This window comes from Bolinopsis microptera, chromosome 10 (genome assembly GCF_026151205.1).
Source record: "Bolinopsis microptera isolate Bmic1 chromosome 10, MBARI_Bmic_1.0, whole genome shotgun sequence".
Classification (NCBI taxonomy): domain Eukaryota; kingdom Metazoa; phylum Ctenophora; class Tentaculata; order Lobata; family Bolinopsidae; genus Bolinopsis; species Bolinopsis microptera.
Genome location: NC_087081.1, coordinates 5,513,004 through 5,533,098, shown reverse-complemented (window position 1 = coordinate 5,533,098; position 20,095 = coordinate 5,513,004). Strand labels below are relative to the sequence as shown.

General features: G+C 45.1%; 1 protein-coding gene across 2 annotated transcripts; it reads left to right on the top strand.

Moving 5' to 3' along the window:
• The first annotated feature begins 3,081 nt into the window (after positions 1–3,081).
• Positions 3,082–19,691, top strand: LOC134821831 (uncharacterized). 2 transcript variants are annotated; one of them, XM_063832633.1, is made up of 8 exons: positions 3,082–3,262; positions 3,544–3,609; positions 3,959–4,078; positions 4,332–4,463; positions 4,608–4,665; positions 17,567–17,716; positions 18,357–18,466; positions 18,938–19,691. In XM_063832633.1, exons 1-8 carry the CDS (start codon positions 3,186–3,188, stop codon positions 18,957–18,959), a joined length of 735 nt encoding a protein of 244 aa, XP_063688703.1. In that variant the 5' UTR covers positions 3,082–3,185; the 3' UTR covers positions 18,960–19,691. The 2 variants fall into 2 exon arrangements, with proteins under 2 accessions (XP_063688703.1, XP_063688704.1); XM_063832634.1 differs by lacking the exon at positions 18,357–18,466.
• Positions 19,692–20,095: the final 404 nt, after the last annotated feature.

Sequence of the window (20,095 nt, the reverse complement as noted above, 5' to 3'; positions counted from 1 at the left end):
TTAATGCACGGGGAAGTTGGTCGTTTAGCTCCGGACAGTCTATGCAACGTCTATGCAACGTCCGTGCAACAACAAAAGAACCGTCTATGCAACGTCTATGCAACGTCCCTGCACAATGAACACTCTATGCACACTCCCTGCACGGTCAGTCTATGCAACGTCTATGCAACGTCTATGCAACGTCCCTGCACAGTACCATATGAACACCGGCTACTAGCCGGCTACTAGCCGGCTAGTAGCCACTTTTGTAATAACAGCTCCTCAACTTCACATTAACAACCGGCTACTAACCGGCACTTGAAAAGTGGTCACTAGCCGGCTACTAACCGGCTACTAGCCGGCTAGTGACCACAAAGTGGCTACTAACCGGCTACTAAGCGGTCACTAGCCGGCTATTAGCCGAGCTCTAAAGCAGACCTATTAGTAGCCGGTTCTAAACCGGCTACTAGCCGGCACTTGAAAAGCGGTCACTAGCCGGCTACTAACCGGCTACTAACCGGCTAGTAACCACCAAGTGGCTACTAACCGGCTACTAACCGGTCACTAGCCGGCTCTAAAGCAGACCTATTAGTAGCCGGTTCTAAACCGGCTACTAGCCGGCACTTGAAAAGCGGTCACTCGCCGGCTACTAACCGGCTACTAACCGGCTAGTAACCACCAAGTGGCTACTAACCGGCTACTAACCGGTCACTAGCCGGCTATTAGCCGAGCTCTAAAGCAGACCTACTAGTAGCCGGTTCCAAACCGGCTACTAGCCGGCACTTAGAAAGCGGTCACTAGCCGGCTACTAACCGGCTACTAACCGGCTAGTAACCACCAAGTGGCTACTAACCGGCTACTAACCGGTCACTAGCCGGCTCTTAAGCGGACCTACTAGTAGCCGGTTCCAAACCGGCTACTATAGTACACATCGATCCGTGCTCCCTGCACTCTACACCCACAATTCGACCAAACAGACCTATCCCCACCACCAATCACCGACTTAGAACCTCTTCTACTTCAAGACCTACCCCACCCCCTCCTCCTCCCACTGTTCCAGGACTAGCTCCTCGTACCGCTGCTGCTCCTCAACCGCCTCAACCTCCAGCTCCTCAACCTCCAGCTCCTCAACCTCCAGCTCCTCAACCTCCAGCTCCTCAACCTCCAGCTCCTCAACTTCCAGCTCCTCAACCTCCAGCTCCTCAACCGGTTAGTAGCCACTTGGTGGTTACTAGCCGGTTAGTAGCCGGCTAGTAGCCGGTTTGGAACCGGCTACTAGTAGGTCTGCTTTAGAGCTCGGCTAATAGCCGGCTAGTGACCGGTTAGTAGCCGGTTAGTAGCCGGTTAGTAGCCGGCTAGCGACCGCTTTTCGAGTGCCGGCTAGTAGGTCCGCTTAAGAGCCGGCTAGTGACCGGTTAGTAGCCGGTTAGTAGCCACTTGGTGGTTACTAGCCGGTTAGTAGCCGGTTAGTAGCCGGCTAGTGACCGCTTTCTAAGTGCCGGCTAGTAGCCGGTTTGGAACCGGCTACTAGTAGGTCTGCTTTAGAGCTCGGCTAATAGCCGGCTAGTGACCGCTTAGTAGCCGGTTAGTAGCCACTTTGTGGTCACTAGCCGGCTAGTAGCCGGTTAGTAGCCGGCTAGTGACCACTTTTCAAGTGCCGGTTAGTAGCCGGTTGGTAATGTGAAGTTGAGGAGCTGTTATTACAAAAGTGGCTACTAGCCGGCTAGTAGCCGGTGTTCATATGGTACTGTGCAGGGACGTTGCATAGACGTTGCATAGACGTTGCATAGACGTTGCATAGACTGACCGTGCAGGGAGTGTGCATAGAGTGTTCATTGTGCAGGGACGTTGCATAGACGTTGCATAGACGGTTCTTTTGTTGTTGCATGGACGTTGCATGGACGTTGCATAGACTGTCCGGAGCTAAACGACCAAGTTGCCTAATGCACTGCTGATTGGAGGACTGAATGATCGTGAGTTAAAGAACTTTTTTATAAAAGAAAATCATCAGCAGTGAGGAGTGACCAATTTACTGATTTATTAATTTACAAACTCACTATTTTAACCTAGCTGATATTATGTAACTTTGATATTTGTTTCATTTAAATTTAGATCAATTTAGATCAATGATTTCATAATCTGTTTGATTGTTTTATAGTGATGTGAAGTAGGAATGATGTAACTGTATTATATTATGTCATAAATTGATAAGTAAACGTTAATTGATCAGCTGAGGATTATTTTTACTTTCACATAAGACAGCATGCTGAATTTAAAAAGTTGTGCTTTGATTGACGCTTTGATTAATTTTCAACTGTGACGAAAAGATGTTTAATGTTTATTATAAGTGATAGCTAAAGGAAGAAAAATGGCCAATGAACAAAGCTATAAGGTGGAATGGTATACTCATAGTTTATAAGGCTATAAAACAAGAATAAGGTCAAAAAGTATGAAAAGCTGGATAAAGGTTAAAACATTAATTTAAAAATTTTTAAACATTCTTCGTCTGGTCAGACAAATAAGATCAAACATACATTGCATGCATTCAGTTTAAGTTTACTGACTTAAAACTTTTCAGTGGAAAAAAATGTAGTCAACTCTGTGAAATTTGGTCCAGGAAAGTTCATCTTCAATCTTTGAAACTGGGACAAGAATAATGGACAACACCAGCTGGTGTGCGTATTTGTGAATTAGACCGGGAGGTTTCACATTGTAACACTAGGTTACGTTTTATTTTAGAGGTTACATAGCTAAACCACGTGTTTGCAGCTCGATTTATCTGCTCTACTGCTGCAAACACTTGGCAATAACTTAAGTTCGTCGAATTGCTTTCTGGTATTATCACGTGAATCTAGCGTTATAACACCATGATCGTGATCCTATAGTATGCTTACTTCGTTCCTGAAACCATTACAGCTACAGCTACACGTACACGCATCAGTGCATCACATCTGAAGTTTAAATCCTTATAACCTTAAACTTTAACACCATTGTCTAATCACAGCTCACACACTTTACATTATAAACTTATATCCAGAGAGGTGACCATGTGCTTTACAGAATGTGTTAAACTAGACATATCCGTGATAAGACGTTAAGATAGACTATACGATATTGAGAGCAGCATTATCCACCGTACTTGTTATTAGATCTCCTTGCGGTTATAACTCATGTGCTAACCTTTGTTCTTATATATATACTGCGGAATGGAACGGAGTCGACTAGCGGGCATGCGCTTTGCTATGTACAGTCACAGTAACATGTGGATGCCGGAGCAGTCGAGGTAATTGGGAGCTGCTCTTTCACATGTGTTTTTTTTTTTCGTATGTTTTTTTTTGTGCTTTTTGGTTCTTTTTTTTCAAGTTTTTTATGTGTTCTGAAGTTTTAGTGAGTTTATCATCGCTAAGCATTGTGTGAGATGTGTGAATATGAAATGAAGTTTATTGCAATCACACACAAAGTGGACAATTTAATGATTATAAAAAATGTACTCTGACCTAGATAAGTATAATAAGGGAGGATAAGGTATGTTTGATGTTTCTTTAAAAGCTTTTGATCCAACAGATTGGTCGAGGAGGGGGATGATGACAAGAAAATGATGGAAACAGCGCGAGATTTCTACAATCTAACGTAAATATTTTATTTCCTTTCCAAGTTTTCCAGTTTCCCTATTCTGTTGGCCAGCAAATATTGTTTAACAGGTCAAAAGAGGCTGCATTGAATTGTCCAGAGAAAACTGTGTAATTATAATACTGTAATATATATTATGCAGTTATCATTACTAATACTATACGTCACCGGAATTTATTTGAACAGACATTTATTGGACGGTAATACACAATTATCAATATGTCTACCCAGCTGACTTATCGAATTGCACAAAACTATAAACAAAACTATAAACAAAACTATAAACAAAACTATAAACAAAAATATAAACAAAACTATAAACAAAACTATAAACAAAACTGTGGTACAGGTCTACACAGGCTCCCTTTCACGAGCGTGGTACTGCAGTTGTGAGACCGGACGCTAGCAAAAACGTTCCTTACAATCCTAACGTGGTTTATACATCTCGTCCCGTCTTTAAATACACTTGGTAAATACACTTTGTAAATACACTTGGTAAATACACTTCGATTTAGTAAAAGTTTAGTGGATGATTTGATTCACCATGGACTTTTAATTGTAGCTTGGCATGGCGTTTTTATTTTTTCCATATGTTGGAATATTTTAGAATGTAGAAATCGGTTCTATAATTTTTTATAAATGAATATTATGACATTTAATTATTACGAATTATTATTATTATTATTATCTTGAAATTAATGAAAAAATTCCCCATGCATCAGCCCCCAAAAACCAAAGACAGTGTCCCAACGTAAAAAACATTACAACGAGATGTGGAGGAACTCTGCACCTCTAGAAGAGAACACCCCCCTAGAGAGTTTCACCGTGGGCAGATACTTCCGTGACTCCAAAGTGTGAGCTTGACAGCTGATTCAGCACATTTAGATCGAGACTTAAATAAATTACATATAACTGTAAGCTTGTAAGGAGCGTGGATACAGCTTCCCACCCAACATTTTGTCGACAAGATCTTTATTATAAATTCTTTTTCATTTCAGTGGTAAGAGTGCAGTGTCAGTTCGGGCGGTGGACGGAAGATTCATACCAACACCTCCGGTAAGATATAATCATTTTGAGATTTTATAAAATCTGTATAAATAAACAATGCAGAACAGAGTATGGGGTCGCATCATTTTATAGATTTTTATCAAAATATGTACTAAACGCTGCCTTTAAATAAAACAGACGCGAAGCAATGAGTAAACAGGTCTTTGAGCATGTCCGGTTTTGTATATATATATATACAAAACCGGACATGCTATATAAACGGACATGCTATATTATACTATATGCTTTATATACTATAGCGTGCAACAAATTGACAGCACTTAACTACAAGTACAATAATTTAAATTGGAATTATATAAAAGTGATACGACAATAAGTGCTCCTGTTTTAATATCTTAATAGTTTTCATGTTTGGTTTCTTCCTTGAATAGTGACATTATAAGACCTGTCCCAGGGCACGGGTGGAGGTAGCGCTGCAATCGCTCAGTGGTCCCGGTGGTTTGATTATTTCTGAAGTCAGAGCAAGCAGCTGATGCATACCTGCTATAGAAACTTTCTAGCTTGGAGTTGGTCAAATCCATCTGGACACTCCAGTTTGATGATCGTAATTTTTTATCAGAAAATGAGAGCAGATAAATTGTGATTGAGTGACTCAATTTTTGTTACTTTTGTTAATTGAACTACTTGGTTTTAGTGGCGTTAAAATTTTCGTAGTTGCCTTTGATATCAATGTAAGCTTACTTATAAGCACTGGTTTTGATCTCCAAATATTTTTTAATTGTTATTGTTCAAAGATAATGAGATTTCAAGACCACCACCAGGTGTTAAAAAACGTTGGTCAACCCACTTGTTTCATTTATTCGACCACACCCAATGTTGAGATTATCAAACTAACGCTGCCCATTATGGCCACTGTATGAATAGCAATGGTAAAAGGTCCCACGATATTTTACAAATACATGCAATGAAATATCATCACACTATAAACTACAATTGTATCAGATTTGATCACACCATGCATCTCACGAAATTTAAAAGTTTTAAATGCAGACACAAATAATTCAAGCAGTCTCAAATGGTGTTCCGTTATCATTGTTGCTTCATAGCTGTACGTGTCGTCAAGCAAGGTGGCGAGAGATTTAAAGAACGTTTCGTTTTACTGTTTCTTCACTACTGAAAGTTCCAGACATGCGGGAGAGCTATTTCATTGTTATGACGAATTTAGTAATGAAACGTAACGACCACGACGTCACGTGGTCGGACCACGTGACGTCTTGACGGCCCACGTGGTTTCCATGTGACATCCTGACAACCCACGTGCGGGAAATCGTGGTCGTTGATTGGCTGTTCTTCTCATCTGCTTATTGATTGGACAAGGAACTGTATATGTGGATTAGTAAGCAGAATACTGTACAATGCAAAACTCGCATAGTATATTTGCTGTATTCACAAGAAGAGATGGTGTTTGTTATTTGTGATGCATTATAAACGTTCAGCTTTGACAATAATAGTGATGATATCGATAGATTTAAAACTTCTAAAACTTCGTATTTCTTCGTATCGAATATATATTTATACGTTAAACTAATGAAGGTGCCCCTAAAACAATGTCCTATGTAATCGTGTCACAAATTCACATGATCCTGCATGATCACACGTACGGTTGCAGTTGATTGCACATCTTAACTTTAACCACTGTGAGGTTTAAATGCACTCGTTTTATCTTCCGTCGGTTTCGCAGGCTCAGCTGCTTGGATTATTGAATTAAATTCACCACAAGCACTGTTTATCGGATTTAATATATTGTGCATTGCTCGAATGCACTCGATTGACTCTTGTGAGGGATCGAAATAGTTTATGATATACAGTTAAATTTGTTGTAACCATGAGTAGACACAGCCATAATCGTGCATCGTCAGCAGCCAGTTACAAACGTTCTAGGAGAATACAACTGGTGAGGCCAATGTCGATCCTGACTACAGCCCCTATACACACTAAGATAGAACTTCAGGTAACTTTATTTTGTATTATTATAGATGTCTAACTTAACGGACATTATTTGAACGGACATTGATTGGACGCTGGAAGCCCTATAAGCGTTCAATAAAAGTATTTACTATTATCAGCCTGCAAATCATATCATCTCCTAACATCCTAACATTAATATGCAATACTTAAAAAGACAGTCACTTCAGCTCAAAGTTCAAAATGATGCTAATTACCTCTTTACCTGTTACCAGTGTTATAATCGGCCTTATATAATGATGATGATTAGAGTTAGACCCTCATGGTTAGATTATTAGAAACACCCCTAAATGTTCGTTGTTGAAAAAACCTCTTAAACTCTACATCACACCTTAAGAAGCCTCATCTGCACGCCTACACAATAATTTGAATATGCGAAACTTTAGGCACCACATGATGCAATGGTCCACCGTCAGTGCAGTCACATCAATTTAATAAGTAAAGGTCTATATGAGGTTAAACTGCCGAAACTCTTAACATTCTTTCTAAATTTGAAACTGATCAATTATATTTCATTGTGAATTAGAATGTTTTTGGTGAAAAAGTTTTAAGACTTTCAGAAAGTATTTGAGCGTGGCGCGACTAATTCACTAATTCAGAAAGTAAAATCGGGCAATATATGCAATTTTCCGTGATTTTAGCAATTTTATATCAATTTGGGCGTGTCCCCACGTGTGCAACTTTTAGATTTTCAACTTTTAAACTAGCCTAATGCACAATATACACCTATACATCTAAGTTCCCCCACTGCACCCTCAAAGTCCTCTAAGTTCCCCCACTGCATCCTCACAGTCCTCTAAGTTCCCCCACTGCATCCTCACAGTCCTCTAAGTTCCCCCACTGCATCCTCACAGTCCTTTAAGTTCTCCCACTGCATCCTCACAGTCCTCTAAGTTCCCACACTGCATCCTCACAGTCCTCTAAGTTCCCCCACTACATTCTTACAGTCCTCGATCTAAGTCCCCCCACTGCATCCTCGCAGTCCTCTAAGTTCCCCCACTGCATCCTCGCAGTCCTCTAAGTTCCCCCACTGCATCCTCACAGTCCTCTAAGTTCCCCCACTACATCCTTACAGTCCTCTAAGTTCCCCCACTGCATCCTCACAGTCCTCTAAGTTCCCCACTGCATCCTCACAGTCCTCTAAGTTCCCCCACTGCATCCTTACAGTCCTCTAAGTTCCCCCACTGCATCCTCACAGTCCTCTAAGTTCCCCCACTGCATCCTCACAGTCCTCTAAGTTCCCCCACTGCATCCTCACAGTCCTCTAAGTTCCCCCACTGCATCCTCATAGTCCTCTAAGTTCCCCCACTGCATCCTCACAGTCCTCTAAGTTCCCCCACTGCATCCTCACAGTCCTCTAAGTTACCCACTGCATCCTCACAGTCCTCTAAGTTCCCCCACTGCATCCTCACAGTCCTCACTCCTCTAAGTTCCCCCACTGCATCCTCGCAGTCCTCTAAGTTCCCCCACTGCATCCTCACAGTCCTCTAAGTTCCCCCACTGCATCCTCACAGTCCTCTAAGTTCCCCCACTGCATCCTCACAGTCCTCTAAGTTCCCCACTACATCCTCACAGTCCTCTAAGTTCCCCCACTGCATCTTCACAGTCCTCTAAGTTCCCCCACTGCATCCTCACAGTCCTCTAAGTTCCCCCGCTGCATCCTCACAGTCCTCTAAGTTCCCCCACTGCATCTTCACAGTCCTCTAAGTTCCCCCACTGCATCATCACAGTCCTCTAAGTTCCCCCACTGCATCCTCACAGTCCTCTAAGTTCCCCCACTGCATCCTCACAGTCCTCACTCCTCTAAGTTCCCCCACTGCATCCTCGCAGTCCTCTAAGTTCCCCCACTGCATCCTCACAGTCCTCTAAGTTCCCCCACTGCATCCTCGCAGTCCTCTAAGTTCCCCCACTGCATCCTCACAGTCCTCTAAGTTCCCCCACTGCATCCTCGCAGTCCTCTAAGTTCCCCCACTGCATCATCACAGTCCTCTAAGTTCCCCCACTGCATCCTCACAGTCCTCTAAGTTCCCCCACTGCATCCTCACAGTCCTCTAAGTTACCCACTGCATCCTCACAGTCCTCTAAGTTCCCCCACTGCATCCTCACAGCCCTCACAGTCCTCTAAGTTCCCCCACTGCATCCTCACAGTCCTCTAAGTTCCCCCACTGCATCCTCACAGTCCTCTAAGTTACCCACTGCATTCTCACAGTCCTCTAAGTTCCCCCACTGCATCCTCACAGTCCTCTAAGTTCCCCCACTGCATCCTCACAGTCCTCTAAGTTCCCCCACTGCATCCTCACAGTCCTTTAAGTTCCCCCACTGCATCCTCACAGTCCTCTAAGTTCCCACACTGCATCCTCACAGTCCTCTAAGTTCCCCCACTACATTCTTACAGTACTCGATCTAAGTCCCCCCACTGCATCCTCGCAGTCCTCTAAGTTCCCCCACTGCATCCTCAAAGTCCTCTAAGTTCCCCCACTGCATCCTCACAGTCCTCTAAGTTCCCCCACTACATCCTTACAGTCCTCTAAGTTCCCCCACTGCATCCTCACAGTCCTCTAAGTTCCCCACTGCATCCTCACAGTCCTCTAAGTTCCCCCACTGCATCCTTACAGTCCTCTAAGTTCCCCCACTGCATCCTCACAGTCCTCTAAGTTCCCCCACTGCATCCTCACAGTCCTCTAAGTTCCCCCACTGCATCCTCACAGTCCTCTAAGTTCCCCCACTGCATCCTCATAGTCCTCTAAGTTCCCCCACTGCATCCTCACAGTCCTCTAAGTTCCCCCACTGCATCCTCACAGTCCTCTAAGTTACCCACTGCATCCTCACAGTCCTCTAAGTTCCCCCACTGCATCCTCACAGTCCTCACTCCTCTAAGTTCCCCCACTGCATCCTCGCAGTCCTCTAAGTTCCCCCACTGCATCCTCACAGTCCTCTAAGTTCCCCCACTGCATCCTCACAGTCCTCTAAGTTCCCCCACTGCATCCTCACAGTCCTCTAAGTTCCCCACTACATCCTCACAGTCCTCTAAGTTCCCCCACTGCATCTTCACAGTCCTCTAAGTTCCCCCACTGCATCCTCACAGTCCTCTAAGTTCCCCCGCTGCATCCTCACAGTCCTCTAAGTTCCCCCACTGCATCTTCACAGTCCTCTAAGTTCCCCCACTGCATCATCACAGTCCTCTAAGTTCCCCCACTGCATCCTCACAGTCCTCTAAGTTCCCCCACTGCATCCTCACAGTCCTCACTCCTCTAAGTTCCCCCACTGCATCCTTGCAGTCCTCTAAGTTCCCCCACTGCATCCTCACAGTCCTCTAAGTTCCCCCACTGCATCTTCACAGTCCTCTAAGTTCCCCCACTGCATCATCACAGTCCTCTAAGTTTCCCCACTGCATCCTCACAGTCCTCTAAGTTCCCCCACTGCATCCTCGCAGTCCTCTAAGTTCCCCCACTGCATCATCACAGTCCTCTAAGTTCCCCCACTGCATCCTCACAGTCCTCTAAGTTCCCCCACTGCATCCTCGCAGTCCTCTAAGTTCCCCCACTGCATCCTCACAGTCCTCTAAGTTCCCCCACTGCATCCTCGCAGTCCTCTAAGTTCCCCCACTGCATCATCACAGTCCTCTAAGTTCCCCCACTGCATCCTCACAGTCCTCTAAGTTCCCCCACTGCATCCTCACAGTCCTCTAAGTTACCCACTGCATCCTCACAGTCCTCTAAGTTCCCCCACTGCATCCTCACAGTCCTCACAGTCCTCTAAGTTCCCCCACTGCTTCCTCACAGTCCTCTAAGTTCCCCCACTGCATCCTCACAGTCCTCTAAGTTACCCACTGCATTCTCACAGTCCTCTAAGTTCCCCCACTGCATCACCACAGTCCTCTAAGTTCCCCCACTGCATCCTCACAGTCCTCTAAGTTCCCCCACTGCATCTTCACAGTCCTCTAAGTTCCCCCACTGCATCCTCACAGTCCTCTAAGTTCCCCCACTGCATCATCACAGTCCTCTAAGTTCCCCCACTGCATCCTCACAGTCCTCACTCCTCTAAGTTCCCCCACTGCATCCTCACAGTCCTCTAAGTTCCCCCACTGCATCCTCACAGTCCTCTAAGTTCCCCCACTGCATCCTCGCAGTCCTCTAAGTTCCCCCACTGCATCCTCGCAGTCCTCTAAGTTCCCCCACTGCATCCTCACAGTCCTCTACGTTCCCCCACTGCATCCTCACAGTCCTCTAAGTTCCCCACTACATCCTCACAGTCCTCTAAGTTCCCCCACTGCATCCTCACAGTCCTCTAAGTTCCCCCACTGCATCCTCACAGTCCTCTAAGTTCCCCCACTGCATCCTCACAGTCCTCTAAGTTTCCCCACTGCATCCTCACAGTCCTCTAAGTTCCCCCACTGCATCCTCACAGTCCTCTAAGTTCCCCCACTGCATCCTCACAGTCCTCTAAGTTCCCCCACTGCATCCTCGCAGTCCTCTAAGTTCCCCACTGCATCTTCACAGTCCTCTAAGTTCCCCCACTGCATCATCACAGTCCTCTAAGTTCCCCCACTGCATCCTCGCAGTCCTCTAAGTTCCCCCACTGCATCCTCACAGTCCTCTAAGTTACCCACTGCATCCTCACAGTCTTCTAAGTTCCCCCACTGCATCCTCACAGTCCTCACAGTCCTCTAAGTTCCCCCACTGCATTCTCACAGTCCTCTAAGTTCCCCCACTGCATCATCACAGTCCTCTAAGTTCCCCCACTGCATCTTCACAGTCCTCTAAGTTCCCCCACTGCATCCTCACAGTCCTCACTCCTCTAAGTTCCCCCACTGCATCCTCGCAGTCCTCTAAGTTCCCCCACTGCATCCTCGCAGTCCTCTAAGTTCCCCCACTGCATCCTCGCAGTCCTCTAAGTTCCCCCACTGCATCTTCACAGTCCTCTAAGTTCCCCCACTGCATCATCAAAGTCCTCTAAGTTCCCCCACTGCATCCTCACAGTCCTCTAAGTTCCCCCACTGCATCCTCACAGTCCTCTAAGTTACCCACTGCATCCTCACAGTCCTCTAAGTTCCCCCACTGCATCCTCACAGTCCTCACAGTCCTCTAAGTTCCCCCACTGCATCCTCACAGTCCTCTAAGTTCCCCAACTGCATCCTCACAGTCCTCTAAGTTACCCACTGCATTCTCACAGTCCTCTAAGTTCCCCCACTGCATCATCACAGTCCTCTAAGTTCCCCCACTGCATCCTCACAGTCCTCTAAGTTCCCCCACTGCATCCTCACAGTCCTCTAAGTTACCCACTGCATTCTCACAGTCCTCTAAGTTCCCCCACTGCATCATCACAGTCCTCTAAGTTCCCCCACTGCATCCTCACAGTCCTCTAAGTTCCCCCACTGCATCCTCACAGTCCTCTAAGTTCCCCCACTGCATCCTCACAGTCCTCTAAGTTCCCCCACTGCATCTTCACAGTCCTCTAAGTTCCCCCACTGCATCCTCACAGTCCTCTAAGTTCCCCCACTGCATCATCACAGTCCTCTAAGTTCCCCCACTGCATCCTCACAGTCCTCTAAGTTCCCCCACTGCATCTTCACAGTCCTCTAAGTTCCCCCACTGCATCCTCACAGTCCTCTAAGTTCCCCCACTGCATCCTCACAGTCCTCTAAGTTCCCCCACTGCATCCTCACAGTCCTCTAAGTTCCCCCACTGCATCCTCACAGTCCTCTAAGTTCCCCCACTGCATCATCACAGTCCTCTAAGTTCCCCCACTGCATCCTCACAGTCCTCTAAGTTCCCCCACTGCATCCTCACAGTCCTCACTCCTCTAAGTTCCCCCACTGCATCCTCACAGTCCTCTAAGTTCCCCCACTGCATCCTCACAGTCCTCTAAGTTCCCCCACTGCATCCTCGCAGTCCTCTTAGTTCCCCCACTGCATCCTCATAGTCCTCTTAGTTCCCCCACTGCATCCTCACAGTCCTCTAAGTTCCCCCACTGCATCCTCACAGTCCTCTAAGTTCCCCACTACATCCTCACAGTCCTCTAAGTTCCCCCACTGCATCCTCACAGTCCTCTAAGTTCCCCCACTGCATCCTCACAGTCCTCTAAGTTCCCCCACTGCATCCTCACAGTCCTCTAAGTTCCCCCACTGCATCTTCACAGTCCTCTAAGTTCCCCCACTGCATCATCACAGTCCTCTAAGTTCCCCCACTGCATCCTCGCAGTCCTCTAAGTTCCCCCACTGCATCCTCACAGTCCTCTAAGTTACCCACTGCATCCTCACAGTCCTCTAAGTTCCCCCACTGCATCCTCACAGTCCTATAAGTTCCCCCACTGCATTCTCACAGTCCTCTAAGTTCCCCCACTGCATCATCACAGTCCTCTAAGTTCCCCCACTGCATCTTCACAGTCCTCTAAGTTCCCCCACTGCATCCTCACAGTCCTCACTCCTCTAAGTTCCCCCACTGCATCCTCGCAGTCCTCTAAGTTCCCCCACTGCATCCTCGCAGTCCTCTAAGTTCCCCCACTGCATCCTCGCAGTCCTCTAAGTTCCCCCACTGCATCTTCACAGTCCTCTAAGTTCCTCCACTGCATCATCACAGTCCTCTAAGTTCCCCCACTGCATCCTCACAGTCCTCTAAGTTCCCCCACTGCATCCTCACAGTCCTCTAAGTTACCCACTGCATCCTCACAGTCCTCTAAGTTCCCCCACTGCATCCTCACAGTCCTCACAGTCCTCTAAGTTCCCCCACTGCATCCTCACAGTCCTCTAAGTTCCCCAACTGCATCCTCACAGTCCTCTAAGTTACCCACTGCATTCTCACAGTCCTCTAAGTTCCCCCACTGCATCATCACAGTCCTCTAAGTTCCCCCACTGCATCCTCACAGTCCTCTAAGTTCCCCACTGCATTCTCACAGTCCTCTAAGTTCCCCCACTGCATCATCACAGTCCTCTAAGTTCCCCCACTGCATCCTCACAGTCCTCTAAGTTCCCCCACTGCATCCTCACAGTCCTCTAAGTTCCCCCACTGCATCCTCACAGTCCTCTAAGTTCCCCCACTGCATCTTCACAGTCCTCTAAGTTCCCCCACTGCATCCTCACAGTCCTCTAAGTTCCCCCACTGCATCATCACAGTCCTCTAAGTTCCCCCACTGCATCCTCACAGTCCTCTAAGTTCCCCCACTGCATCTTCACAGTCCTCTAAGTTCCCCCACTGCATCCTCACAGTCCTCTAAGTTCCCCCACTGCATCCTCACAGTCCTCTAAGTTCCCCCACTGCATCCTCACAGTCCTCTAAGTTCCCCCACTGCATCCTCACAGTCCTCTAAGTTCCCCCACTGCATCATCACAGTCCTCTAAGTTCCCCCACTGCATCCTCACAGTCCTCTAAGTTCCCCCACTGCATCATCACAGTCCTCACTCCTCTAAGTTCCCCCACTGCATCCTCACAGTCCTCTAAGTTCCCCCACTGCATCCTTACAGTCCTCTAAGTTCCCCCACTGCATCCTCGCAGTCCTCTAAGTTCCCCCACTGCATCCTCATAGTCCTCTAAGTTCCCCCACTGCATCCTCACAGTCCTCTAAGTTCCCCCACTGCATCCTCACAGTCCTCTAAGTTCCCCACTACATCCTCACAGTCCTCTAAGTTCCCCCACTGCATCCTCACAGTCCTCTAAGTTTTCCCACTGCATCCTCACAGTCCTCTAAGTTCCCCCACTGCATCCTCACAGTCCTCTAAGTTCCCCCACTGCATCCTCACAGTCCTCTAAGTTCCCCCACTGCATCCTCACAGTCCTCTAAGTTTCCCCACGGCATCCTCACAGTCCTCTAAGTTCCCCCACTGTTTGTTTGTTTGGGGACCAGCTTTTGGTACACTGGTTAATGTTTACTATAATATTGAAATATTACATTAGAATTAGATAAATAAATAGAAAGATAGAACATACCACTATAATCAAAAATTGAAACACTGTACCGTAGCACACAACACAAAAAGTTAAACTACTGGCAAAGTGTCCTCAGAAAAATAAAAAACCTTAAATATACCTAGCCTTGGTGAGACCTGCTTCGCGATTGCTATTCAGCGATGTGTGCTCCACAAGTCATCACATACCTGAGTTACAATCACGGTTGCAGTTTTTTAGCTCACAATTAAAAGTTTCTCGTTATTAGCCGTAATCAACAAATACACGCAACAGCCATAAATAAGAGCCATACACACATTTAAATCAAAGTAATTATGTAGATATCAAAAACACCGAATGTTACAACTTAACCTTATCTACACTGAAAATCTTGCCGTCTCTAATATAATGATACTTTGTTGGCTCATCAGTGATCATTTCCTTTACTTTGACAACAAGTTTCTGATGAGCTGCTCTCTCCTCCTTGCTTCTGTCAGGTGTGATGTACCATGTGTGGTACGCTGTACATTTAGATTTCTTCAGATTTCTTGCTCGAGCAAGAACCATTTTTACTGATTCCGCGCAAGCCAATGTCACTTTTATTGGTCTCGGTTTACCACTGCCTGAAGTTGTTTTAGTCCCGATAGAATTTGCTGCCACAACTTTAGGATCACACCCTGAGGATTCCCAAATCAATTCGATCACTTCTTCTGCCACTAAGTGTGGATCAGGGGAATAATTCTCCGGTACACCGTAGATAATGAAATTCTTACTACGGATGTCGTCTTCAACTACGGTTTTCACAGCTGTTTTTATACTGTTGATCGACGGAGTACTTGTAGTTGTCTCGCAGTTCTTCTTCACGATATCGCTCCACGCTGTCTTCATCTCGGTATGAACAGTTGTTTTAAAAGAGTCGAGTTGCTCCTGTTGCTGTTTAATCTGGTCTTTCTGATAGTTCAGCTGATCTGATTTAAGTTTGTCTATCGTACTGGCTGCACATTTACAAAGTTCAAGATTACTAGTCATTAGCTTAGAAAGATTTTCAACTGCAGTAGCCAAGGGATCTTTATTTACAGCCATTAATCTCGCATGATTCAGTTCTGTAACGCTTTGTGCTTTTGACATCTTCAAAATCTCATTCATCGCTGACGATAGCTCCTTTTCAAATCTGTTCAGATGTTCGACGGAAAAATCCATTTTACAAAAGCCAAGGCGTACAGCACGACGTGTCGGTGTAACAGCACGTTGAGATAACACTACCGATAAGAGAGCAATTAAAATGTTGCAAAAGCTAGAATAAAAGATTGTAACTGCATCCTCACAGTCCTCTAAGTTCCCCCACTGCATCCTCACAGTCCTCACTCCTCTAAGTTCCCCCACTGCATCCTCACAGTCCTCTAAGTTCCCCCACTGCATTCTCACAGTCCTCTAAGTTCCCCACTACATCCTCACAGTCCTCTAAGTTCCCCCACTGCATCCTCACAGTCCTCTAAGTTCCCCCACTGCATCCTCACAGTCCTCTAAGTTCCCCCACTGCATCCTCACAGTCCTTTAAGTTCCCCCACTGCATTCTCACAGTCCTCTAAGTTCCCCACTACATCCTCACAGTCCTCTAAGTTCCCCCACTGCATCCTCACAGTCCTCTAAGTTCCACCACTGCATCTTCACAGTCCTCTAAGTTACCCACTGCATCCTCACAGTCCTCTAAGTTCCCCCACTGCATCCTCACAGTCCTCTAAGTTCCCCCACTGCACCCTCAAAGTCCTCTAAGTTCCCCCACTGCATCATCACAGTCCTCTAAGTTCCCCCACTGCATCCTCACAGTCCTCTAAGTTCCCCCACTGCATCATCACAGTCCTCTAAGTTCCCCCACTGCATCATCACAGTCCTCTAAGTTCCCCCACTGCATCCTCACAGTCCTCTAAGTTCCCCCACTGCATCCTCACAGTCCTCTAAGTTCCCCCACTGCATCCTCACAGTCCTCTAAGTTCCCCCACTGCATCCTCACAGTCCTCTAAGTTCCCCCACTGCATCCTCACAGTCCTCTAAGTTCCACCACTGCATCTTCACAGTCCTCTAAGTTACCCACTGCATCCTCACAGTCCTCTAAGTTCCCCCACTGCATCCTCACAGTCCTCTAAGTTCCCCCACTGCACCCTCAAAGTCCTCTAAGTTCCCCCACTGCATCATCACAGTCCTCTAAGTTCCCCCACTGCATCCTCACAGTCCTCTAAGTTCCCCCACTGCATCATCACAGTCCTCTAAGTTCCCCCACTGCATCTTCACAGTCCTCTAAGTTCCCCCACTGCATCCTCACAGTCCTCTAAGTTCCCCCACTGCATCCTCACAGTCCTCTAAGTTCCCCCACTGCACCCTCAAAGTCCTCTAAGTTCCCCCACTGCATCATCACAGTCCTCTAAGTTCCCCCACTGCATCCTCACAGTCCTCTAAGTTCCCCCACTGCATCATCACAGTCCTCTAAGTTCCCCCACTGCATCCTCACAGTCCTCTAAGTTCCCCCACTGCATCCTCACAGTCCTCTAAGTTCCCCCACTGCACCCTCAAAGTCCTCTAAGTTCCCCCACTGCATCATCACAGCCCTCTAAGTTCCCCCACTGCATCCTCACAGTCCTCTAAGTTCCCCCACTGCATCATCACAGTCCTCTAAGTTCCCCCACTGCATCATCAAAGTCCTCTAAGTTCCCCCACTGCATCATCACAGTCCTCTAAGTTCCCCCACTGCATCCTCACAGTCCTCTAAGTTCCCCCACTGCATCCTCACAGTCCTCACTCCTCTAAGTTCCCCCACTGCATCATCACAGTCCTCTAAGTTCCCCCACTGCATCCTCACAGTCCTCTAAGTTCCCCCACTGCATCCTCACAGTCCTCACTCCTCTAAGTTCCCCCACTGCATCCTCACAGTCCTCACTCCTCTAAGTTCCCCCACTACATCCTTACAGTCCTTTAAGTTCCCCCACTGCATCCTCACAGTCCTCTAATTTGTCCTCCTCGGCCATGTCTTAACTACAACTATATTGCAGATAAAACTAGGTAACAACGACGATAATTCTGGAAACTCCTCACTGAAATCCGCACCAAACAGTCCAGTGAAGAGGGTGTCTCCTTTGACACTTGAAACAGCGGTGGAGCTGAAATACGATCTTCAGGAGACGATAATTCCTTATCCTCAGGTAACCGGAGGATCATGGATATATCAATATTTTCAACCTGCTGTATACAAAATTATTTGAAATGATGGATCATGGATACAATGATGTTACATTGAAGCGTACAAAAGTGTAACAAAGGCAAAATTTAATTAGTCAAAATTCGTAGCATGTTAGGGTGGCTGGGAATTTTTAGATGGCATATCTACCGCTATTTTCGCAGCACATTGGAAATAAAACATATACCTTTACCGTCATGACGATAATTTGCGTTTTGCAATTATGGATGGGGTACAACTCCACTCGGAATAATACTATAAATAGAACTGTGCACTGTTAACGATTTTTTGTACAAATAAGGTTTACTTTCACGGCGGATGATTAGTAATTAACAGGATATAATTAGTAATTAACAGGTATTAGTAATTAACAGGTAATTAATAATGAACATGTAATTAGTAATTAACAGGCAATTAGTAATGAACAGGTAATTAGTAATTAACAGGTAATTAGTAACGAACAGGTAATTAGTAATTAACATGCAATTAGTAATGAACAGGTAATTAGTAACGAACATGTAATTAGTAATTAACGTACAATTAGTAATAAACAGGTAATTAGTAATTAACAAGTTGATTAATTCTTTGACAATCCCTATTGGCAGGTTGAAGATTCAAGTAGGATGATCCGGGAAGACGACAGTCCGTCACCCCTTATCAGTAACATACGTGATGAAATACTAGCCACACGACGCAGGACCTCCAATATACAGAGGTGGCGTGATTATGAAAGATTAACAATCAAATACAATGATAGAGATTGAAATGAATTTAGAGGTCTATTGAACAAAATATATTAGTATTACGCGGTAGTCGGCAAACGATGCGTCGAAACAATAACATAATTACAAATTTACTGGGTTGTATATAGCTGAATTACATATATAATTATAATATTAATCTACGTAAGTAACAAAGTTTATGGTTACGTAAACTATTTAAACAAGTGTATTAATAACGATTCTCTAAATGATCCATTTCTTGATTATTTTCATGAAGATTTAGTTCGGCATATTCTAAGAATATATTTCAAAAGTGGAGGGAAGTGGGAACAAACTTTAAAGGTTTTGTTCTCCAGGAGCATCGTGGTGCTGTATACAAAAAATAGGACCGCTATAATTGATATATTTCATCACACTGTCTACTGATTGCAAATTTATCTTTTAAATTCTGATCACATTTTCAGAAAGTCACTGACAAGTCCATGACGAAATGAAAGTTCAAGAAGACTGTAAATACCAACCAATCCCAGAACAAAATGAGTTATGTTATATCGCACGTGGATTCAGGAGGTGATCGTAAATGATGTCTGAAGGAATATTAACTATACCTTATCGGACCTAATTTGAACGGACATTAATTGGAGTTGGACGCTGAAGGTTAAATTAAATACATTAAATGAATTCTTTCGAGAGTTCCTATGTCCGTTGAAAATTATGTCGGTTCACGAAATGTCCGGTCAAACAACGTCCGATAAGGTATTCCACGTTAAGATGAAGAGCATGATCCTTTTCCGAGTGAGAAATCTGTATATCGCTATAATATGTGACTTTTGATAAATTTTAATAAAGCTATACTTATTAATAAAATAGAATTTACTTTGTTTTTCATTGTCATTATTTGTGAACATGCTCCTGAAAACGTCAAAAATCCCCATAACAAAACGGAATTATTGTTTAGGTAAAATTTGGCACTGTTCCATTCTTATGTTTTGGCCTATAAATGTAATAAGTGTTTACGATATGAGCACACATCGCTGCATACTGGTCTTTTGAAGTGTTTGAAGTAGTCATAGAAGCATGCAAACGATGTACCTCTTACCTCGAGGCGACCCGCTTGTGACCCGCTTGTGACTCGAGCCCGAGGTACATTGTTTTTATGCTTCCAAAGTTTGAAGACTGCTTCCAATTGTAAGATTTATTACATCATTATTTTGGAGCGACTGCTGCTATATCACTGCTCACGTGTACTTCTCTCCCAACACGCTCAAGACAAACTGCTATTTACTCTCTTTATATATCGTACCACTATTGAAGATAATGTAGGAAGAGAGCTGCTCCCATGACAATTGGCGCCTCATTTACTCACTGCGTACTTACACCTGTAACACATAGGATTAAGCACAAGAAGTGTGATAATTTACAGAGTACAATGCAACTTTAAGTTTACAATGCTGTGGAAACTCTATAGTCACAACACCAAAATAACTCAATTTGAAATTTAAAGTAATTTAAGTGTTATTTGGTGTTATAAATTGGCAAAAGCAAAGAATTGGGTTATTTGGTGTTCATGATATTGATAAACTTGATTCAAGAGAGCAGTTGACCAATATATTTTGGATGAT